The 23,784-nt window shown below is 51.7% G+C and overlaps 1 protein-coding gene across 2 annotated transcripts in view; it reads left to right on the forward strand.

The window, feature by feature from the left end:
- IL17RA (interleukin 17 receptor A) overlaps positions 1-23,784 on the forward strand; it is a 38,547-nt gene that overhangs the window by 10,554 nt on the left and 4,209 nt on the right. For both annotated transcript variants that reach the window (XM_068141832.1, XM_068141833.1), the window contains exons 2-12: positions 274-298; positions 4,353-4,493; positions 6,251-6,375; positions 8,187-8,313; positions 11,407-11,454; positions 11,562-11,719; positions 14,846-14,923; positions 15,355-15,430; positions 15,515-15,529; positions 19,199-19,300; positions 21,321-21,362. In XM_068141832.1, the coding sequence (XP_067997933.1) occupies positions 274-298; positions 4,353-4,493; positions 6,251-6,375; positions 8,187-8,313; positions 11,407-11,454; positions 11,562-11,719; positions 14,846-14,923; positions 15,355-15,430; positions 15,515-15,529; positions 19,199-19,300; positions 21,321-21,362 (937 nt within the window). The remainder of the gene's footprint in view (positions 1-273; positions 299-4,352; positions 4,494-6,250; positions 6,376-8,186; positions 8,314-11,406; positions 11,455-11,561; positions 11,720-14,845; positions 14,924-15,354; positions 15,431-15,514; positions 15,530-19,198; positions 19,301-21,320; positions 21,363-23,784) is intronic.

Raw genomic sequence — 23,784 nt, forward strand, 5'->3', positions numbered from 1 at the left:
ACTCAGCAGGGACATCCTCCACTAGATCAGGCTGCCCAGAGCCCTGTCCAGCCTCACCTTGAATAGCTCCATGGATGTGGCCCCAACCACCTCCCTGGGCAACCTGTGCCAGTGTTCCACCACCCTCCTGGTGCAGAACCTGCTCCTACCATCATACATCACTGTTCACTCAACTGTTTTCCCCCTGGCTCTCTCCTGCCCCCAAGCAGCAGCCAGTTACTGTCAATGCAGTTTCTACTCTGAGAGTAACAGTCTTGTTTCTTCCCCCCACAGGACTTGAGCTGCCTGGTCAAAAACAGTAAGTCATTTTGTTCTATGGGGTTTTTTTTCCCCTTTTATTGCAGGTTTCTCATTAGACCATGCTGGGCTAGGGGCATTTTTAACTGGGCCCACACACCAAGTTGTTCTTGCTAGAGTGGGAGAGATGGAAAGCAAAGCACTGCTACCATGCCTTGCTTTGGGGTTGATCCACAGCCCCAGAGCCAGCCAAAGGAGGAAAGGGAAGTCACCAGGGTGTGGGGGTGGGCAGTGGGGTGGGAGCCAGCCCAGCTTGTTTAGCTTCTAATTAAAACTGAGCTGGTCACTTTTCCAAGAAATGGGAGTTTTAGGCCAAGCCTGCCAGGAAATGTCCATGACAAGCTGCTGTGTCTGTGAGAGTTCATGCTGGCAAATGAATGCAGAGAACTGGGATGCCAAAGGGGGCTGCAGCTGAGAGCAATTGCTGTCAGTTATTCACCTTCTAATCCAGTGAATGAACTCAGTCTTGGTGTTCTGCTTAACCTACATGCCTCTGTCATTAGGGAAAGGAGGCTAGAGTTATTCTAAGGCCCACTGAACAGATATGTTGGACACCTAGAATCAACCAGGCTGGAAAAGATGTGTCCAGAGAAGGGCAACAAGGCTGGGGAGGGGTCTGGAGCACAGCCCTGTGAGGAGAGGCTGAGGGAGCTGGGGTTGCTTAGCCTGGAGAGGAGGAAGCTCAGGGGAGACCTTATTGCTCTCTACAACTCCCTGAAGGGAGGTTGTAGCCAGGTGGGGGTTGGTCTCTTCTCCCAGGCAACCAGCACCAGAACAAGAGGACACAGTCTCAAGCTGTGCCAGGGGAGGTTTAGGCTGGAGGTGAGGAGAAAGTTCTTCACTGAGAGAGTCATTGGTCATTGGAATGTGCTGCCCAGGGAGGTGGTGGAGTCCCCATCCCTGGAGGTGTTCAGGAGAGGATTGGATGTGGCACTTGGTGTGATGGTCTAGTAGGCATGAGGTGTTGGGTGCTAGGTTGGACTTGATGATCTTTGAGGTCTAAAGTAGAAGAGGTCAAATCTCAGCACTGGCACACATTGAAAAGCTTTGAGTGCAATTGTGGGCATTGTAGTCTAAAAAAATGAGAGTATCGAGTGTTGGTTTGGCACACAGAGGTGTCTGGACAGCACTGCAGGACCCTCTGGCCTTGCTTTGCAGTCCTTGTTCTAAGTGGGCTCATTTCTGCTTCAGTACCCAGCCATGTGTAGAATAGAATAGAATAGACCAGGTTGGAAGAGACCTTCAAGATCGAGTCCAACCTATCGTCCAACACCACCTAATCAACTAACCCATGGCACAAAGCACCCCATCAAGTCTCCTCCTGAACACCTCCAGTGATGGTTACTCCACCACCTCCCCAGGCAGCCCATTCCAATGGGCAAGCACTCTCTCTGTGTAAAACTTCCTCTTAACCTTCAGCCTGAACCTCCCCTGGCACAGCTTGAGACTGTGTCCTCTTGTTCTGGTACTGGCTGCCTGGGAGAAGAGACCAACCAGTGCCTGTTCACAACCTCCCTTCAGGGAGTTGTAGAGAGCAAGAAGGTCTCCCCTGAGTCTCCTCCTCTCCAGGCTAAGCAGCCCCAGCTCCCTCAGCCTCTCCTCACAGGGCTGTGTTCCAAACCCCTCACCAACTTCATTGCCCTTCTCTGGACTCATTCCAGCAAGTCAACCTCCTTCCTAAACTGAGGGGCCCAGAACTGGACACAGGACTCAAGGTGTGGCCTAACCAGTGCAGTGTACAGGGGCAGAATGACCTCCCTGCTCCTGCTGGCCACACTGTTCCTGATGCAGGCCAGGATGCCATTGGCCCTCCTGGCTGCCTGGGCACACTGCAGGCTCATGTTCAGCCTACCATCAACCTGTACCCCCAGGTCCCTCTCTGCCTGGCTGCTCTCAGCCACTCTGACCCCAGCCTGTAGCACTGCTTGGGGTTGTTGTGGCTGATGTGCAGAACCTGGCACTTGGATGTGTTCAATCTCCTGCCCTTGGACTCTGCCCATCTGTCCAGCCTGTCCAGGTCCCTCTGCAGAGCCTCTCTACCCTCCAGCAGATCAACTCCTGCCCCCAGCTTGGTGTTGTCTGCAAATGTACTGCTGATGGACTCAATGCCCTCATCCAGATCATCAGTAGAGATGTTAAAGATAAATCAATGAAGATGTTCAAGTGTACTCCTGGCAGCAGTGTTTTTGCAGTCATGCTTGGTGTGCCAGGTTCAGGGAGGTGACTGTGCTGGGAGTAACCAGATGAAACACTTGGGGTTTCTGTTTTGACAGGAGGAGGGTTGGGTGGCCTTGGTTTGGAGCAGATTTCCCAGCTCCACCACTAAAATGCTGCCTTGTTGGAATATTTGGTTTAAGCTCTGCACTGTTCTTGTTAGGTTTTACTGCTCCAGGGGAAGGTTTTCTTGGGTTGCTTTGCTCTGGGGGGGTTGGTTGGTTAGGGCTGTGTAGTGCTTAGGGCATTGTTTCTCTGGAAGTGCTTTAATCTTAGCAGGGTTTCCGTAGATGTTTTTGTGGTAGAATGAGCATTTGAGGGTTGTCTGCTTGCTCCCTAAGCCTCAAATCATGCTGTTACAGAAGGGATGGTGCCTGCTTTCCTCTGTTCCCATTACTGACCCAGCCCAAAAAGACTTGACAGTGTGTTTTGGGGTGACTGACCATGCTGTTTCGAATACACTCTGGTTAAGTCAGATATCTGACCAAAGTCTAAGTGGATGACATCTGTCTGATGCCTGTCATAACTGAGCTCATTTTCTGATCAGATTTCATCAGCAGTTTCCCCTAGCACTGTTGACTGGCATCATTCACTTTTCTGTCCAAAGAGCTCTTTTATTCAGGCAAGGCATTGCAAGCAGCTGTTGGGAGTGACCTCCAGATGGATATTCAAATGAGCAATGAGGCAGTCTTTAATCAGAAAGTAATTCACTACTGGAGCAATTGCCCTCAGTACCTGAAAGGCTTCTTATCCCTGGAAGGCTGGGAATGAGTATGAGTCTTCTAGCATAGGTCTGTTCAGCAGCCAGCAATGGACCTGCTGCAGGAGATGGTGAAATTACTTAGAATGAGAGAATCAGTAAGGTTGGAAGAGATCTCAAAGATCATCAGATCCAACCTGTCACCCAAGACCTCCTGACTGCTAAACCATGGCACCAAGTGCCACATCCAGTCCCCTCTTGAACCCCTCCAGGGATGGGGACTCCACCACCTCCCTGGGCAGCACATCCCAATGGCTAACAACTCTCTCACCTCCCCTGGCCTTGCTTAGCCTGACTGCATAGTGTGATAATTACTAATGAATTTTAAGGGAAAGGCAACTTGGAAGTGTCACAGTCTCACAGTATGGCTAAGGTTGGAAGAGACCTCGAGGATCATCGAGTCCAACCTGTCACCACAGACCCCATGACTAGACCATGGCACCAAGTGCCACATCCAATCCCCTCTTGAACACCTCCAGGGATGGTGACTCCACCACCTCCCTGGGCAGCACATTCCAATGGTGAATGACTCTCTCAGTGAAGAACTTCTTCCTAACATCCAGCCTAAACTTCCCCTGGCACAGCTTGAGACTGTGTCCTCTTGTTCTGGTGCTGGTTGCCTGGGAGAAGAGACCAACCCCCACCTGGCTACAACCTCCTTTCAGGTAGTTGTAGAGAGCAATGAGGTCACCCCTGAGTCTCCTCTTCTCCAGGCTAAGCAACCCCAGCTCCCTCAGCCTCTCCTTACAGGGCTGTGCTCCAGACCCCTCCCCAGCCTTGTTGCCCTTTTCTGGACACCTTCAAGTGTCTCAATGTCCTTCTTAAACTGAGGGGCCCAGAACTGGACAGTTCCTAGAATGGAAGGAAGTGGAAGTTACTAGACTGAATGAACTCAAGCAATTTCAAGCAATTCTGTGAAGTTTTTGCCTTCTGGAAAGAGCCTTTCTGAGCTGGGACACTGTCAGTCACCCAGTGCTGCCCCCTGAGTAACCCTGACCCAAAGAGTAGACCATAATCGCAGTTAAGCAGAGCTTCCTCGCCTCCCCCCTGCCCCCAGTGACAGTTTTCATTTGCTGGACAGGTACCTGCATGGAGGCAAGCTGGAAGCCTGACCTGACTCCTTCTGCTCCAAGCAGTCTTCACGTCTCTTCTGATGTTTTCCACCAGATGGACGGAAAACTGCTGCCTGTGCTTCGGATCGAGTGGAAGGTGGCCACTGATGGTAAGTGGTGGCTGGTGAATGTGAACAGGGAACAGAGGAATTAGGTGTGACCTGGTAAGGATAGGGAAGAGAATTATGACTTGTAGATCTCCACTGATCTGGTCTTGAGAGCAGGCCTTTGAAATCTGGGGGGTTGACAGCTGCTTTTCATTTGGTGCAGGCTCTGGGCAGCCTGACCTAGCTGAGGATGCTCCTGTTGACTGCAGAGGGGGTTGGACCAGATGACCTTAGGAGGTTCCTTCCAACCCAGACCATTCTGTGATTTTATGATGTTTTGATTGTTCCTGACTGAATCAGGGCTCTGGGTGTGCTGGGTGTGAGAATTGAACATGTTCCCACCTGTGGGGTAATGACATTTGACATGGGAAAAGCAGGTGAGAATGGAATCGAGTGGCCCACACCTTCACAACAGAAACAAGGGGGTCTCTTCACCCAGGCAGCCAGCACCAGGACAAGGGGACACAGTCTCAAGCTGCATCAGGGGAGGTTTGGGCTGGAGGTGAGGAGAAAGTTCTTCACTGAGAGAGTCATTCACCATTGGAATGTGCTGCCCTGGGAGGTGGTGGAGTCCCCATCCCTGGAGGTGTTCAAGAGGGGATTGGTTGTGGCACTTGGTGCCATGGTCTAGTCATGAGGTCTGTGGTGACAGGTTGGACTTGATGATCTCTGAGGTCTCTTCCAACCTTGGTGTTACTGTGATTCTATGACAAATGGGAGTGTTGTCTTTTCAAGGGGTAATAATGACTGCAGGGGAATTCTGTCTGCAAACAGAGCAAATGAGAGCTAACTTGGGAGAGCACAAACAAACTGTGCACTGTTGAAGCAGTGCAAGTTGCTCTCATTTCCTGCCATCCAGTCCTTGTAATTTAGGTGTCCTATGGGCACCTGTGTCTTGGTAAATCACAGAATCACTCTGGGTGGAAAAGACCTTCAAGGTCATCAAGTCCAACCATTTCCTGATCCCTCCAGGGTCACTGCTACTGCATATCCTTGAGCACCATATCTGGATGGCTTTTAGATACCTCCAGGGGTGGTGATTCAACCACTTCTCTGGGCAGCCTGTTCCAGTCTTCAATAATATAGAAGTTTTCCCTAACATCCTAACCTAAACCTCCTCTGGTGTGACTTGATTCCATTTCCTCCTCTCCTGTCAGCTGTGACTTGTGAGAAGAGACCAGCACCCACCTCTCTACAACCTCCTTTCAGGTGGTGGCACAGAGTGACAAAATCTCAGCCTCCTTTTCTTCAGACCAAACAACTCCAGCTTCCTCAGCTGCTCCTCACAAGACTTGTCCTCAAAACCCTTCCATGGCTTTGTTGCCCTTCTCTGGACAGGCTCCAGCACCTCAGTGTCTCTCTTACACTGTGGCACCCAAAACTGAGCACAGCACTCAAGGTGTGGCCTAACCAGTGCTGAGTACAGCAAGACAATTGCCTGTCTGCTCCTGCTGGCCACACTATTCCTGCTCCAGGCCAGGCTGCACTGGCATTCTTGGCCACTTGGGCACACTGCTGGCTCATGTTCAGCCAGCTGTCAAACAGCTTTCCAGCCACGCAGCCCCAAGCCCGTAGTGTTGCATGGAGCTGCTGTGACCCCAGAGGCAGGACTCAGCACTTGTTGGAGTGCTTTTGGCTGGCCTCAGCCTGGCCAAGTCCCTCTGCAGAGCCTCCTTGCCCTCCAGCACATGGACTCTCCCCCTGGCTCGGTGTTGCCTGCAGACTGACTGGGGTGCTCTCGCTCTGCTCTGTGTCGGCAGCCAGCGTGCGGTATCTGGAAGGAGCGGAGCTGGCTGTGGTGCAGGTGAACAGCAATCAGCAGGTCTGTGCCCAGTTTGCCTTTCAGAACAATCTCCCGCTCCAGGTTCGTCCAGACGGAGGCCGGGTGAGTGCAGAGGGCTCCAACCGCTCTCCAGAGCCCACAGCTTTGCTTCTGCTTTCAGGCTTCAGTTATAAAGCACAGACTGCTTAGGAGGGTGGCTGAAGCTACCAGGATATACCTGGCTTGACACCTGCTGCCGTTGCCAGTATGTTTTGCTCTTCTGAGTAACAAGCTGCTTACCTTGGCTTCTCTGTCCCTCAGCTTTGAAGAATTGTTGTTTTCCATGCCTCTAACGCCTCTGAATGATGCTTAAAGCAAACTATTGCAGGAGTTTTTGCCTTCTGCTTGACAGCTGTGACACTGATAGCCTTTTTCACTCAGCCCTTCCCTGTGCTGGGCTCCCTCTCCCCTTGTGCTGGGCTCCCTCTCTCCCTGTGCTGGGCTCCCTCTCCCCTTGTGCTGGGCTCCCTCTCTCCCTGTGCTGGGCTCCCTCTCTCCCTGTGCTGGGCTCCCTCTCTCCCTGTGCTGGGCTCCCTCTCTCCCTGTGCTGGGCTCCCTCTCCCCTTGTGCTGGGCTCCCTCTCTCCCTGTGCTGGGCTCCCTCTCTCCCTGTGCTGGGCTCCCTCTCTCCCTGTGCTGGGCTCCCTCTCTCCCTGTGCTGGGCTCCCTCTCTCCCTGTGCTGGGCTCCCTCTCTCCCTGTGCTGGGCTCTTGCTGTGGAGAAAAGCACCAACCTTGGCCATGCTCCTTCAGCTCACACTTAGCCTTGGAAACTTGGTAGGAAAGTGCTGAGCCATCCCCAGCTGCCTTTCTGAGCAGCAGGAATCTGGAGCTGATTGCTCACCACGCAGAATTTAGCCACAGTTAGCTTACATCTGGAGGCAGTGCTTCTGCCAGAATCTGTGCAGCACTGCTGGTCTGGAGAACAGTAGGGATTAAAGCAAGTGTGTGGAGTGGCCAGGTACAGAACTGTATGATGGCAGTTCCAGCTGTTTAACACTCACATGGTGTGGGAGTTTTAAGCTGTGCCTTCAAAACTTTTCCCAGCTCTTGAGCAAAAAAGCAGTAAGATGTAAACAAATCACTCTTGGGTGTAAGAAGGAAAATAAAGGCCATTCTAACCCATCCATGGGAGAGAGATCTGCCATAAGAGTGGCTGCACCAAAACAATTTCTCTTCTCTTCTTGCTGCTTTGCTCTGGGGAGAGAGACTAACTTGCTCCTGCTTGACCTTGGCTGCATTGGTTTGGTATTAACTTCTCTGCTCCTTTCTCCCTCCTTTTGTACAGGGGGATAGAGGGGAAGGCAGAGAGGGAGAGGCTAGTAGCTTCTCCTGGTCTTTGGCCAGGGGGGTCCTTGTGCTGTTTATCAATTGTAAATGCTGTACCTCCTGGCTATTTTGTACGTGTCCCTTGCAGTCCATTGTAGGTTGTGGTGTTGCTTGTGAATACAGCTTGCATCTGCTGCCAGCTGAGCTGCTCTGGCAAAGTTAATGTTTGGGGGGGGGGGGGGGCGAGAATTTCAACCTACCACACATGGCACAGCAAGATTCCTACTACACTACAATTTCAGGCTCAAAACTGAGCCTAATATACTTCCAGTTCAGAATGGGATTGAGTGGGAGCTCCACACAGTTGGTTGGCACAAGGCTGTTGGATCAGGTGGAAGATCCCAAGCAATAACTGCCCTGCTGTCATTTCAGACACAGGGCAGGGGCCTGGTGCATTCCATGCACCTCACTTCCTTTGCTTTGTTTGGGTTTATTGCAGTCAGGCTTCAGAAGAAAGGTCACCTGGGCTGAGGGAGCCCAGTGGGGCAGGGCCGTGGCAGCTGTTAGTGCTTTGCTTTGAGTCTTCATAACTGCATTTTGGTTTCAGTGGAGCTTCACTTTCGACCGTTTTGAAGTGGAGCCTGGCCAGACTTACCAAGTGACTGTCTACCACCTGCCCAAACTGAGTGTGGATGGAGACAACAACTGCAAGTCCAAGTCATTCACAATGCCTGGTAAGAGGTGCTGGAGTCCCCTGGCAGCCTCGAGCTCAGGGCTGTGCTGGCTGTGGCCCTGTGGGCTGGGGGATTTGTTTTCAGGCCTGATCTTGTGAGAAAGGTTGGCAATAGGGAGGCAGGATGAGCAAAACCTCCTGTCCTCCCTGAAAGCTGCTGTTCAGAAAGTCCCTAGTGCTAGCCTTACCTCCAGTGCCCTGGTGTTATATATCCAAGATGTGTGTATCCTACATTGTGCTGCTGAGCAGGTACAGAGGCTGGAAAGGACTTGGGGGTGCTGAGGGATGAGAAGCTGGGCAGGAGCAGGCAGGGTGAGCTTGCAGCCCAGAAGGGAAATCACATCCTGGGCTGCATAAAAAGCAGCTTTGCCAGCAGATCCAGAGAGGTGATTCTGCCACTTTGCTCTGCTGAGACTTTACCTGGAGTACTGCTGGTCTGGAGCCCTCAATACAGGAAGGACAAGGACCTGATGGAGCAGGTCCAGAGGAAGCCATGAAAATGATCAGAGGGTTGGAACAGCTCTGCTATAAGGACAGGCTGAGGGAGCTGGGGGTGTTCAGCCTGGAGAAGAAAAGGCTCCAGGGAGACCTAATAGCAGCTTGACAGTACCTGAAGGGGGCTACAAGAAGGATGTTTGCAAAGGCCTGCAGGGACAGGACCAGGGGCAATGGCTTCAAACCAGAGCAGATTTGGATTGGATGTGAGGAACAAGTTCTGCACCATCAGGGTAGTGGAACACTGGCACAGGTTGCCCAGGGAGGTGGCTGGGGCCCCTTCCCTGGAGATATTCAGGGTGAGGATGGACAGGGCTCTGGGCAACCTGATGTAGTTGGGGATGTCCCTGCTGTGTGCAGAGGGGTTGGACTGGATGAGCTTTGGAGGTCCCTTCCAGCCCAGCCCATTCTGTGATTCTACCATTCTTCATCTACCTGCAAGGGACTGCAGAGCAATCTTCAAGCTGCCTGCAGGCTGTGACTGCAGCTTTTACTTCATTTGAAATCTCTTAGAGCTGCTCTTCTGCTTGGGGAAGGTGGAAGCACAGGACAGAATTTTTTGAAGTGGATGGAGTAAAGTTTGGCTTCTGTTAGTTCTCAAGCATGGCAACTTTGATTTCAAAGGCACCAGCAGGCATAACCAGGCAGGAAACTTGATAGAGCTGAGTGCCTGACCCTTTCTTATACATGTGAAAATGTTTGTTGTTCTCTCTGAAGATCCTGAGCAGCTGCAGTGCCCTCTGGCTCCACTGCCTAGGTTATAAATATTGGGCACCCAATACCCAGCTTGAAAACTGATTCAGAATTTCCCTTACCAGGTTCTAGCTGTCTTGTTGACTCTTTAGTTATGAGGTGGCAAACATGTGGTGTGCCAGTCAGTGTGTGCTGGAAAAGGAGAGGAGGCACTTGGGTGGTTCAGTCTGGAGAGGAGGAGGCTGAGGGGAGACCTCATTGCTCTCTACAAGTACCTGAAGGGAGGTTGGAGTGAGGAGGGGGCAGCCTCTGCTCCTTGGTGGCAAGGGACAGGAGCAGAGGAAATGGTTGCAAGCTTTGCCAGGGGAGGTTCAGGCTGGATGCTAGGAAATATTTCTTCCCAGAGAGGGCTCTCAGACACTGGAATGGTCTGCCCAGGGCAGTGCTGGAGCCACCATCCCTGGAGGTGTTTAAGCAGCGTGTGGAGCTGGTGCTTAGGGAGAGGGTTTAGTGCTGACCCTGCAGTGCTGGGTGGAAGGCTGGAGTGGATGAGCTTGGAAGTCTCTTCCAACTGGATGTTTTCCTGTGATTGTTTTCAGCCCCCTTATGCTTTCTTATACCTGGTGACTCTTCAGAGCTTCCTGGCTTTTATCCCTCACTGTTCTTCAGAAACCTAATGCCCTGCATCAAGCTCAGCAGCTGCAGGCAGCTTTGTTGATTCCAGCTCCTGTGAGCTGCAGCAGCACTGGAAATTCTCCAGCTTGGAAAACTGGAAGTTTAAGCTGTGCAATGTTTTGTTTTCAACTCTTTAAGCAGGGAGGTTTTCTTTTCCTTTGTCCAGACCCTGGAGAAGAGACCTCATTCAGGCTGAGACTTGTGAATCTCACATTGCTGAGCACTGAATATGTAACTGTGGATTTGCCACTGCAGAGAGCTGCCAAAGATCATCACAGCCAAGCTGCTAAATGAAATGCACCAATGTGGGAGTGTTCTCTCTTCCAAGATTCCAGCCTCCTCACCACTTCTGGGGCAGAGTGCTTCAGGGGGAATCTATTGCTGTGGGGCTCTCAGAGATCAATATGAAGTTTTCCTTCCACTCTGACTCTCTATGTAAGCTCTTCAGAGCTGTCAAACACTGCTGTTCCAACCAGTGCTGAGGCTTTCCAGGCTGAGGAATTATCTCTGGTCTGAAAATTAAAGGAAAAAATTAAAACACCAAACCACCAACAGAAACAAAACCAAAGCAAAGCAAATGCATCAGTGGAAGAGCTGGAGCTGGCTTATGGACATGCTGGAATGTAGCCAGGGAAGGGCCACGAGGGTGATCAGAGGGCTGGAGCTTCTCTCCTGTGAGGACAGGCTGGGAGGGCTGGCATTGTTCAGTCTGAAGAAAGGAAGGCTCCAAGGAAACCTTCTTATGGCCTTCCAGTATCTGAAGGGAGCTACAAGAAAGCTGGGGAGGGACTTTTTAGGATGCCGGGTAGTGATGGGATTAGGGGGAATGGATCCAAGCTAAAGGAAGGGAGATTAAGGTTATATGTTAGGGAGAAGTTGTTCCCCATGAGGGTGGTAAGAGACTGACACAGGGTGCCCAAGCAGGTGGTGGAAGCCTCATCCCTGGAGGTTTTTAAGGCCAGGTTGGATGTGGCTCTGGGCAACCTGCTGTAGTGTGAGGTGTCCCTGGCCATGGCAGGGGGGTTGGAACTGGCTGAGCCTTGAGGTCCCTTCCAACCCTGACAACTCTGTGATGCTATTCTGCTGCAGAGTTTGGTTTCTGACTTGGAACCAAGGTCTTTACTCATCAGGGAGGGCTTGGTTAGGTGTCTGACTTCTGATAAGAAAGTGGGTGTTTTTCCCCAGTGGAAGTAGAGTGTTTCTGACTAGTCCCTGGTGCTCTTTCTTGCAGGTTGCAAGGACTCTCTGATGAAAAAAACCACCCCCTGCATAAACACAGGTAAAAACCCAAGCAAACCCAAACTGTTTGAAGTCAGGGAGACATGGGCACTCTGCTGAAGCCTTTCTGACTGTTGAGAAACTTTGGAATATCTGCACTACTTCCAGGCAGCTTGTGGGAGCCCAGGATCCATGGTGAAAGCCTAGGTGACAGCACTCTGCTGGTGAGTTTTCACCCCTGGATGGAGCCCACTCGGTACAAAATCCATGTGGCCAGCTTCCTGAACCAGACACGGTGCAAAGTGATCACCCAGGACTTCACTGAGGTGAGGCCATCCCTGAGTGCTGCCCTCTCTGCTGACAAACACTTCTGCAGGGGTTGCTAAATCAGCACTTGGAGCCATGGTGGAGATGGAACTCACCCCCACACTGGCACAGCAGTTTTCAAGGAACTCTTTTCACAGGTTTTTAATCAGCTTGGGAAAGAAGAACTGGGATGCAGGAATTTGCTGGATCTTCATGGAATTGGCAGGGTGGGAAGGGACCTCAAGGCTCAGCCAGTTCCAACCCCCCTGCCATGGGCAGGGACACCTCACACTACAGCAGGTTGCTCACAGCCACATCCAGCCTGGCTGCAAACACCTCCAGGGATGAGGCTTCCACCACCTCCCTGGGCAACCTGTGCCAGGCTCTCACCACCCTCATGGGGAACAACTTCTTCCTAACATCCAATCTCAGTCTACACATTTGTATATTTTTAACACTCCCCCCAGTCCTTTCACTCCCTGACACCCTGAAAAGTCTCTCCCCAGCTTTCTTGTAGCCCCCTTCAGATACTAGAAGGCCACAGGAAGGTCTTCTCAGAGCCTTCTCCTCTCCAGACTGAAAAAACCCAAATCTCAGTCTGTCCTCATAGCAGAGCAGCTCCAGCCCTCTGCTCATCCTTGTGGCTCTTCTCTGGACACCTTCCAGCACCTCCAGATCCTTCCTGTAATAGAGGCTCCAGAACTGGACACAGAGCTCCAGCTGTGGTCTCAGCAGAGTGGAGTAGAGGGGGAGAATTGCCTCCCTCGCCCTGCTGGCTCTGCTTCTCTTGATGCTGCCCAGGCCTTGATGAAGGCACAGAGTGTGTCAGCAGTAAGCTGCCAGATGACACCAAGTTAGGTGTCTGTGCTGATCTGCACCAGGGTAGGGAGGCTCTGCAGAGGGACTTGGACAGATTGGATCCATGGCCAATGTTAACAGGATGAGCTTCAGCAAGGCCAAGTGCCAGGGCCTGCACTTGGGGCACAACAACCCCAAGCAATGCTGCAGGCTTGGGGCAGTGTGGCTGGAGAGCTGCTGGCAGAAAGGGACCTGGGGGTGCTCATGGACAAGCAGCTGAACAGGAGCCAGCAGTGTGCCCAGCTGGCCAAGAAAGCCAAAGGCATCCTGGCTGGGATCAGCAATGCTGTGTCCAGCAGCAGCAGGGAGGGGATTGTCCCCTGGGACTCAGCTCTGGGGAGGCCACACCTCGAGGCTTGTGTCCAGTTCTGGGCACCTCAGTACAAGAGAGATGTGGAGGTGCTGGAGCCAGGGCAGAGCAGGGCAAGGAAGCTGGGAAGGGCCTGGAGAAGAAATCTGCTGGAGAGTGACTGAAGGAGCTGGGGATGGTTAGTGTGAAACAGAGGAGGCTGAGGGGAGACCTCCTGGCTCTCTACAGCTACCTGAAAGGAGGTTGTGGAGAGGTTGGTGCTGGTCTCTTCTCCCAGGTAATTAATGACAGAACAAGAGGGAACAGCCTCAAGCTTCAGCAGGGCAGGGTCAGACTGGACAGTAGGAAGAATTTGTCCCCATCAAGAGTGGTCAGGCCTTGGAATGTGCTGCCCAGGGAGGTGGTGGAGTGCCCAAGCCTGGCTGTGTTTCAAGGTGTTTTGGCTGTGGTGCTTGGGGCTATGGTTTAGGGGTGACCCTTGCAGAGCCAGGTTCTGGGTTGGACTTGGTGATCCTGAGGCTCTTTTGCAACCTGAATGTCTCTGTGATTCTGTGGAAAAAACAAACCATTGTCTGTGTGGGGAAGTCTGTAATCAGCAAACCCCATGGCCCAGCCACATGCTCCAGCCCAGACTGTGGGCTGTACTGGGGGTCAGGGAGCACTGATCCCCTTGGCATCAGTGGTGCAGCTCACCCTTTCTTGGGATAACCTTTGCCAGTTTATTTGCATCCTGTTTAAAACCTTGTCATGTGTCTGCTCAGTGCTTGGTATCAGGACTTACTTGCAGCCAACGTGGTGGCATTCATTTGCCTTCTGTCCTCATTGTACAGCCCCTCCTATATTGATTTGGATGAGTTTCTGGGCCCAGCTTGTCAGGGTGCTGAGCCATCTGATTCAAACTGTATTCTTACCCTGAAAGGTTGGACTGGATGATCCTTGAGGAGCCTTCCAACCTGGGATTCTGTGAATGAATCTACAAAGAAACCCAAAGTTTGTCAGGTTGTGAGGGCTTTGCCTTTGTCAAGCCAGTCTCTGGGGGATAAGGCCAAGTTAATCAATCAAAGCTGAGGAGCAAAGCTTCACTCAAAGTGAGATTTGGATGCTGTAGGTCTTGCAGCCTGTGTTGTGGAGAAGCTCAAAGGAGATCTAGATTGGCTTCTGACATAAATGTTCTCCTTCAGGCATCTGAGGTAGGGGAAATGCTGAACATCACTGGTGCCAGTCCCCACTCTTCCTTTGAGGGAGAGCAGATAGGTTGGCATTCAGTTTTTAGCATCCTTCTGTTCTTCCACACACAGCAGTGCATGCAGTGAGAAGGGATTTGTTAACTTTCTGCTGCCACAGCTGGTGCAGCTGTGTGCATGGCCCCTCTTAGAGGTGAATGGACCTCATCTTAAACTCTGGGTCTGCTAATCACTGGGAAGAATGTTTAGATTATCTTGCTCTTGATGGCATGCAGCAGGTAAGAAGGCTGTCTGTTCTAGTGCCAGAGGCAGCAGTGCTGACAGCTGCTTTTAATGAACTGAGGAAGCTTGGTGAGGTTTGCAGAAGAAATAGCTGAAGTCATTTACCTTGAGTAACTGGAAGGTAACACACCTGGAATCAGGGAGTTATAGAATGGGCTGGGTTGGAAGGGAGCTCCAAAGATCATCTAGTCTAAGCTCTTCTGCAGTAGGCAGGGGTGTCCTCAACTAGATTCACACAGTGTACATCCTTGACTGCCTCCTGTTCTTGTGCCCCCTTAGCCTGCTGTGTTAACTGCATTGCCATGTCTGTCACGCAGACACCACACCTCCAGTGGTGGTGGCCAGGCCATTTATCCACTGTGCTCTCTGTAGTCTTCTTGTTCAGGAGCCAAAAAAAAAGACATTTGTACTCCTTTGGCCCATTCCATGTTCTCCTCTCAAGTCCTTTTGCCTTTCCTGTGCCTGCCTTCCCTGTCCTGCCTTCCCTCACGACCTGCCTCTGCTTTCTGCAGGGTGGACAGCAGGAGCAAGTTAACATCACAATCAAAATAGAAAAGAACATAAGAGCTTGCTGCAGCTATGAAATACAGGTAGGAGCTCACTGATGTGCCTGTGGCCTTCCTTCACCAGCAATGCAATGAGCATCTTAGGACTGTTGGGGGGTTTTGCATGGTGTTTGGCTCTGAGATGAGCTAATCCTACGTTTCCTCTGTCAGGGAAGTGATGATCATGGTGAACACTTGGGGCCTTCATGTGGTGTTCTCTGCAGGCAGTGGCTCTTCCTTAGTAGAGAGCTGCCAAGTCAGAGATTAGGGGCTGGGAGTGGCAAGTGTGCCACCTCAAGAACTCATTTCCTTTCTTAATGTATAGTGTAAGAATCCTTGATTGATTTTGTTTCCCTTAAAGGGCAGTGGGAATTCTGTGTCCCTGTGCAAAGGTACAGGGGAGAGCTGAAGTGGGGCAAGGTGCTCTCAAGAGCAGCTTCTTGGCTTCTGATTCTTTGTTTTCATTTCACCTGCAGATTCAGCCATTCTTCATGAACTGTGGCACAGACTGTCTGAGGCATTCTGCTTTCATCCCATGCCCACCAGCTCCAAGTGAGAACTGCTGTTCAGTGCATTAGATTCCCATTGTCTCACAGATGAGGCCTGAATTTCTAACATAACTCTTGTCTTTTGCAGGTACAGAACCAGAAGGTAAGAAGCTCTTCCAGTACCTTCAAACTTTTTCTTGGTTTGCTGTATGGCTTTGGGTTTTTTTTTGCTGCTGTTTTCCTTTCATAGAATCAACAAGGTTGGAAAAGACCTCAGAGATCATCAAGTCCAACCTAGCACCCAGCACCTCCTGACTAACTAAACCATGGCTCCAAGTGCCACATCCAGTCCCTTTTTGAGCACCTCCCTGGGCAGCACATTCCCATGGCCAATCTCTCTTGCTGGGAAGAATTTCCTCCTCACCTCCAGCCTAAACTTCCCCTGGCACAGCTTGAGACTGTGTCCTCTTGTTCTGGTGCTGGTTGCCTGGGAGAAGAGACCAACCCCCTCCTGGCTACAACCTCCCTTCAGGGAGTTGCAGAGAGCAAGAAGGTTTCCCCTGAGCCTCCTCCTCTCCAGGCTAAGCAACCCCAGCTCCCTCAGCCTCTCCTCACAGGGCTGTGCTCCAGACCCCTCCCCAGCCTTGTTGCCCTTCTCTGGACACCTTCAAGTGTCTCAATGTCCTTCTTAAACTGAGGAGCCCAGAACTGGACACAGGACTCAAGGTGTGGCCTAACCAGTGCTGAGTACAGGGCACAATTATCTCCCTGCTCCTGCTGGCCACACTGTTCCTGATGCAGGCCAGGATGCCATTGGCCTTCTTGGCTGCCTGGGCACACTGCAGGCTCATGTTCAGCCTACCATCAATCAGCACCCCCAGATCCCTCTCTGCCTGGCTGCTTTCAGCCACTCTGACCCCAGCCTGTAGCACTGCTTGGGGTTGTTGTGGCCAAAGTGCAGCACCTGGCACTTGGATTTGTTGAATTCCATCCTGTTGGCCTCTGCCCATCTGTGCAGCCTGGCAAGGTCCCTCTGCAGAGCCCTTCTAACCTCTAACAGATCAACTCCTGCCCCCAGCTTGGTGTTGTCTGAAAATTTCCTACCTTCAGAACAACAAATGATCCTTCCTGAGGATGGGCAGGAAATGTGCCCTGGTAAGGCTTGAGCTCAGGATGAGCTGTGGGGAGAGTTATTTCACCATGCCTTAACCAGGCAGGGATTTGCATGCAGGGAGAGCCTTAAAAAAGGGTTTTTTTTTTGCCTTGTTTCTTTTTTTGTTCTTAGAGCTGCCTCACTTGCTTGCATAAAGCTCTTTGAGAAACAGTTTTGACAAGAGGAGTCTCACTGTAAAATACTTTCTGCCACTTTGCTCAGTGTTAAGGAAAATCTGCATAATAGAAAGCAGCTTTTGGAGACAATGGCTTGCAGAGATTCATTTTGATGGTTGTCAAGAGAAATCATGTGCATGAGGGTGTCAGATCTCTTCTCTTTCTTTGGCTGCAACAGCACCTGTGAGGAGCCAAGAAATGACAAGGGGGAGGTGGGGTGGGGAGGAAGCCCTGTAGACTTGGGGGGGGGGGGAACCAACCAACACCAAAACCCACCCAACCTCACCCAAAATGGTGATCTGTTTGTTGGTGCTTAAGATAGATTTATATAAGAAGCAGGACCTGGGTAGCTAAGGATTGCTTCTTAGAGGAAGGTTATTGATCTGTGTCTGCAGTGCTGCACATATGGTGGAGCACAGCCCTGTGAGGAGAGGCTGAGGGAGCTGGGGTTGCTGAGCATGGAGAAGAGGAGGCTCAGGGGAGACCACCTTGCTCCCTACAACTACCTGAAGGGAGGTTGTAGCCAGGTGGGGGCTGGTCTCTTCTCCCAGGCAACCAGCACCAGAACAAGAGGACACAGTCTCAAGCTGTGCCAGGGGAGGTTTAGGCTGGAGGTGAGGAAGAAATTCTTCATAGAGAGAATCAGAATCACCAAGGTTGGAAGAGACCTTTGAGATCGAGTCCAACCTATCAACACAGACCTCATGACTAGACCATGGCACCAAGTGCCACGTCCAATCCCCTCTTGAACACCTCCAGGGATGGGGACTCCACCACCTCCCTGGGCAGCACATCCCAATGGCTAACAACTCTCCCAGTGAAGAACTTTCTCCTCACCTCCAGCCTAAACTTCCCCTGGTGCAGCTTGAGACTGTGTCCTCTTGTTCTGGTGCTGGTTGCCTGGGAGAAGAGACCAACCCCCTCCTGGATACAACCTCCCTTCAGGGAGTTGTAGAGAGCAATGAGGTCTCCCCTGAGCCTCCTCTTCTCCAGGCTAAGCAACCCCAGCTCCCTCAGCCTCTCCTCACAGGGCTGTGCTTGAGGCCTCTCCCCAGCCTCATTGCCCTTCTCTGGACACGAGAGAGATTGGCCACTGGGATGTGCTGCCCAGGGAGGTGGTGGAGTCACCATCCCTGGAGGTGTTTGGGAAGAGGCTGGATGGGGTGCTTGGTGCCATGCTTTAGTTGATTAGATGGTGTTGGGTGATAGGCTGGATGCAGTGAGCTTGAAGGTCTCTTCCAGCCTGGTTTATTCTGTCCTTTGTGGAGCAGCATCATCCAAAGCAGGAACTCAGTTTTGAGAAGTGTTGTAAGGAAGAAGCTCTGGGTTTGGGCAGAGCTGGGGTTGCCCTTTCCTGAGCCCTTGTCAGGGGTTAGGGCTGGGCTGGCCACTGAAGGGGTGTCAGAGCCTCTCTGTTAAGCCCTTTCATTCCCAAGGGGGAAGAGGGTGAGGAGGTGAGACTTGGGGATTGAAATGAAGAAAACTAAAGCTATTTTAATGAAAATACTAACAGTAAAATTAAATATACACAAATCTAGCCAAACCCAGTGTCAAATCCAACCCCCCTGATGATAATGACATCCCCAGCACCACTGATGCTGTGGCAGAAGTCCCAGACTGGCCTCCATGGCAGATGAGAACTGGGTTTGGTTATTCGTGGCTCAGGATTGAAGGCAGAACAGAGAGAGTCCTCCTTGGCCACCAACCACTGAGGAAGGAAGCTTGACCCTCCTGGTCCCTCAGCTTCCCACTGAATATGACTCTTGGTTTGGGGTAGTTTGCTGCTCAGTTCAGGGTCTCCTGTTCTGTCTGCTGGTTGCTGCAGGTGCAGCCTTTTACTCTTCATGCCCAATGTAGTGCACAAGCTTTAGCAGTGACCTTGGCCTGCACATCACAGAATCATAGAGTGGTCTGGGTTGGAAGGGACCTCCAAAGCTCATCCAGTCCGCCCCCCTCTGCACTCAGCAGGGACATCCTCAACTAGATCAGGCTGCCCAGAGCCTTGTCAATATCCCCAGGGATGAGGCCCCAACCACCTCCCTGAGCCACCTGTTCCAGTGTTCCACTACCCTGATGGTGCAGAGCTTGTTCCTAACATCCAATCCAAATCTGCTCTGGTCTGAAGCCATTGCCCCTGGTCCTGTCCCTGCAGGCCTTTGCAAACAGTCTCTCTCCATCCTTCTTGTAGCCCCCTTCAGGTACTGGCAGGCTGCTATTAGGTCTCCCTGGAGCCTTCTCTTCTGCAGGCTGAACACCCCCAGCTCCCTCAGCCTGTCCTCATAGCAGCCACTGATTGTTGCTGCTGCTGGAAGCAGACACTGTCTGTGAAAGCATTCCCACTAACTTCAGGAAGTGCAGCTGCTTAGGAGAGACTGAGCTGAGCAGTCAAAGCCCCGGGCACAGTGAGTTCTGCTGGAGCTCAATGCAGCGCTCAAGCAGCTTCTGTTCTGCTGTGGAGTCTGTTTGTGTAAAGCAGTATCTGAGCCCTGCTTTTGTACCACAGGTGATGGGATCATATGGCTCTACTGGTGCATCACTGGGACCTGTGTGCTGCTGGTGGGATCAGTCATAGCAGGTGTGGTCTGCATGACCCACAGACGGGCAGGTAAGACTCATGCCAGCTAAGAAGGAAAGATTCAATACTACAACTGTGTTTGTTTCCTACTCCTCTACCTACTCCTGTTGCTGTTTTCTTCCTTGCTGTTCTGATGTCTTGCCACTGAGGTAATGCCTGTGCCAACATAATCTGTTTTACATCATAGTGCTTGTAATATCCTCCTACCTTCCACTTAGTTAAGCCAAGCCCTCTGGGGGTTATGTTGAGTGATGCTCCATGGTGTATCACAGTATAACTAAGGTTGGAAGAGACCTCGAGGATCATTGAGTCCAACCTATCAACACAGACCTCATGACTAGACCATGGCACCAAGTGCCACATCCAATCCCCTCTTGAACACCTCCAGGGACGGTGACTCCACCACCTCCCTGGGCAGCACATTCCAATGACGAATGACTCGCTCGGTGAAGAACTTTCTCTTCACCTCGAGTCTAAATCTCCCCTGGCACAGCTTGAGACTGTGTCCCCTTGTTCTGGTGCTGCTTGCCTGGGAGAAGAGACCAACCCCTTCCTGTCTACAACCACCTTTCAGGTAGTTGTAGAGGGCAATGAGGTCACCCCTGAGCCTCCTCTTCTCCAGGCTAAGCAACCCCAGCTCCCTCAGCCTCTCCTCACAGGGCTGTGCTCAAGGCCTCTCCCCAGCCTTGTTGCCCTTCTCTGGACACCTTCAAGTCTCTCAATGTCCTTCTTAAACTGAGGGGCCCAGAACTGGACACAGGACTCAAGGTGTGGCCTAACAAAGGCAGAGCACAAGGCACAATGACTTCCCTGCTCCTGCTGGCCACACTGTTCCTAATGCAGGCCAGGATGCCATTGGCCTTCTTGGCCACCTGGGCACACTGCTGGCTCATGTTTAGGCAGCTGTCAATCAGCACCCCCAGGTCCCTTTCTGCCTGGCTGCTCTCCAGCCACTCTGACCCCAGCCTGTAGCTCTGCATGGGGTCGCTGTGGCCAAAGTGCAGCACCTGGCACTTGGACTTGTTGAATGCCATCCTGTTGGACTCTGCCCATCTGTCCAGTCAGTCGAGGTCCCTCTGCAGAGCCTTTTTACCCTCTACCTGACCAACATCTGCTCCTAACTTGGTGCCATCTGCAAACTTGCTGATGACTGACTCAATCCCCTCATCCAGATCATCAATGAAGATGGTAAAGAGGACAGGGCCCAGCACTGATCCCTGGGGGACGCCAGCCAGTTCCTTACCAGTGCTTCAGGCCTCAGAAAGGGAAAGAGGAACTTTGTAGCTCAGCTCTTTGTTTCCTGCAGATTGCTACAGATCTCTTACCCATTCATTTTGCTCCTGCATTGCCTAAGTTTTGCAGAACAGAAGCTTCCTGTTTGCCCAGGCTCTAGTCTTTCCACTGTCCCCCAAAGCCTCTGCAAAATTCCTTTCTTACACTATTCTGAGCTTGAAATAACAGTTTTCAGTGAAGAGGGAAGGAAAACGGGGCACAAAGGTTGACACTGAGCAGGTTGCAAAATTGGCTATTTGAGAACTAATTCCTAGTCCCTTGTGCTACAACCATGAGACAGTTATTGGGGGGGGGGGGAGGGGGGAAATGTGCAACTCACTGAAAGGAAAGGTTTTGGAGCATGTCTTAACAGCAGCCTCACCCCATAAGGTGTGATAGTTGCCACTTCAGAGGAGCCTGGATATTAAAATGTCTCTTCTCCTCAAAGGCAGGTAGCAGAACAGCTGGGGGGGCTCTGTACATCTGGAGACTGGCCAGATCTGAGGGAGACAGAGGAAATTGGTTTTGAGTGCATTCCTTCTCTCAAAGGAATGATGTAGCAAAGTCCATAGCCGAACTGCCTGTGGAGGAATCTTTATTCACTCAGTAGATTGATTTCTTCTATCAGGCTTCTCCCTCCCCTGCTTCTATCCCTGAACAGTTGAAGATTTGGGTTGTTGGGGGCTTTTTAACTCAGTCTTGGGAAGGTGGTGTCACTGTAAGGGCTTCATCTTGCTTCATGCTTTCAGCACTGACTGTGGCTTTCCCTCTCTCCCAGCTCGCCGGCGAGGGAAGTGCAGCCACGCTGATGTGCAGCCTGGTGAGTTGCTTTGCCTGTGTTTTATCAGCTATGTGTGGTGAGTTACAGAGCACAGAATTAACCAGGTTGGAAAAGACCTCAGAGATCACCAAGTCCAACCTAGCACCCAACACCATCTAATCAGCTGAACCAAGTGCCTCATCCAGGCTCTTCCTAAACACCTCCAGTGATGGTGACTCCACCACCCCCCTGGGCAGCACATCCCAATGGCCAATCTCTCTTGCTGGGAAGAATTTCTTCCTAACATCCAGCCTGAACCTCCTGTGTCACAGCTTGAGACTGTGTCCTCTTGTTCTGGTGCTGGTTGTCTGGGAGAAGAGACCAACCCCCACCTGGCTACAACCTCCCTTCAGGGAGTTGTGGTTCAGCAGGCCTGGAAGGGGCCAGCACACTCTCATAGGTGCTCTGTAGGTGCTTCTAAAAACTAAAAAAGTAGCCTAAGCCTCTTCCTGTTTAGCTAAAAAAGACTTTGTTCTATGGAATTTGGAAGGCCATATTTGCCAGATGGAAGATAACTGCTTGATAAAGTTATAGGCTTTTGAGCCAGCTGAGGCTGTGCTGGTAGGAGAACCTTTGCTGAGCATTGAAGCCACAGCATTCTGTGGTTCACCTTGCAATTCACAGTGAAAATAACCTCACTTTGATGAGAATCTGAGCCAGACCATCTCTGTCATGCAGAGTGACCAAGCCAAGCAAATTTCCATATGATGTAAAAAATGGCATGGGGTACAGGGGCAAAGGTAGTGAGAGCTAGAGCACACTTCCAGAAAACAGGTAGGTCTGCATTGGTTGTGAAGCAGCCAAGGGCATTCCAGACCCCTTGCAAGCTATTACCTTGACTGGATGGCATCCTGGCCTGCATCAGCAATACTGTGACCAGCAGGAGCAGGGAAGTCATTGTGCCCTGTGCTCAGCACTGCTTAGGCCACACCTTGAGTCCTGTGTCCAGTTCTGGGCCCCTCAGTTTAAGAAGGACATTGAGAGACTTGAAGGTGTCCAGAGAAGGGCAACAAGGCTGGGGAGAGGCCTTGAGCACAGCCCTGTGAGGAGAGGCTGAGGGAGCTGGGTAGCTAAGGATTGCTTCTTAGAGGAAGGTTATTGATCTGTGTCTGCAGAGTGCTGCACATATGGTGGAGCACAAGCCCTATGAGGAGAGGCTGGGGTTGCTTAGCCTGGAGAAGAGGAGGCTCAGGGGAGACCTTCTTGCTCTCTACAACTCCCTGAAGGGAGGTTGTAGCCAGGTGGGAGTTGGTCTCTTCTCCCAGGCACCCAGCAGCAGAACAAGAGGACACAGTCTCAAGCTGTGCCAGGGAAGGTTTAGGCTGGAGGTGAGGAGAAAGTTCTTCACCAAGAGAGTCATTCAGCATTGGAATGTGCTGCCCAGGGAGGTGGTGGAGTCCCCATCCCTGGAGGGGTTGAGGGGTTCAAGAGGGGATTGGATGTGGCACTTGGTGTCATGGTCTAGTCATGAGGTCTGTGTTGACAGGTTGGACTCGATGATCCTCGAGGTCTCTTCCAACCTTAGTGATTCTGTGACTTCCCCCCTCCCATCCCTGGTTGTCCTTTCATGCCCCTCTATGAAATCCAGGCCAGAGTTTGGCAGTTAAGTCTCTCTTTGTAAATTCCCTCACACAGTTTCAGGAAGTGGGAAAAATAGTGCTGTAGAATTTAGGCAGCACAAATAGCAGTGCTTGCATCTTCTGTCTTTAGAAGCAAGCCCAAATTTGTCCTTAGGCATAATTTCAGAACAAGCTGCCCAGGGAAGTGATGGGGAGGTGATCAAAAACTGTGTAGACATTGTACCTGGGGACACAGCTCAATGGGCACAGTGATGTTGGCTTGAAAGCTGGACTTGATGGTCTTGAAGGCCTTTTCCAACATTAATGGTGGTGTGATCACAGGAGATTGTTTGGGGGTAGGTGCAGTCAGCTCTTCAGAAGAGGCTGTGGACACATCTGCAAGCCTCTTGAGGCTGGTGTCTCACTGGTGTGGGGAATTCCATGGCCCATCCAGGCATTGCTGTAAATCACAGCTCCACTGCCTGGACTGCCACGTTGTGTTTACACCATTAGGTGATGTTTGCAGGTGTCGCCAAAGGAGCTTCAAACCCCGTAGCTGCTGGGACCTTTTGTTAACAGGGAGCTGAGGGCTCTTCAGTTTGGAGAGGAGGAGCCTGAGGGTGACCTCACTCATGCTGATAAAGCTGTGCAGGGTGAGTGCCCAGAGGCTGGAGCCAGGCTCTGCTGGGGGATGCCCAATGCCAGCACAAGAGGCAGTGGTGGAAGCTGAGGCAGAGGAAGTTCCATGGAAACAGGAGGAAACAGAGCCCTGGCACAGGCTGCCCAGGGGGGTTGTGGAGTCTCCCTCTCTGGAGATACTCCAAACCCACCTGGCTGTGTTCCTGTGTGACCTGCTCTAGGTG

This window comes from Melanerpes formicivorus, unplaced genomic scaffold (genome assembly GCF_026170545.1).
Source record: "Melanerpes formicivorus ecotype bairdi unplaced genomic scaffold, bMelFor1.0.p_v2 SCAF_8, whole genome shotgun sequence".
Classification (NCBI taxonomy): domain Eukaryota; kingdom Metazoa; phylum Chordata; class Aves; order Piciformes; family Picidae; genus Melanerpes; species Melanerpes formicivorus.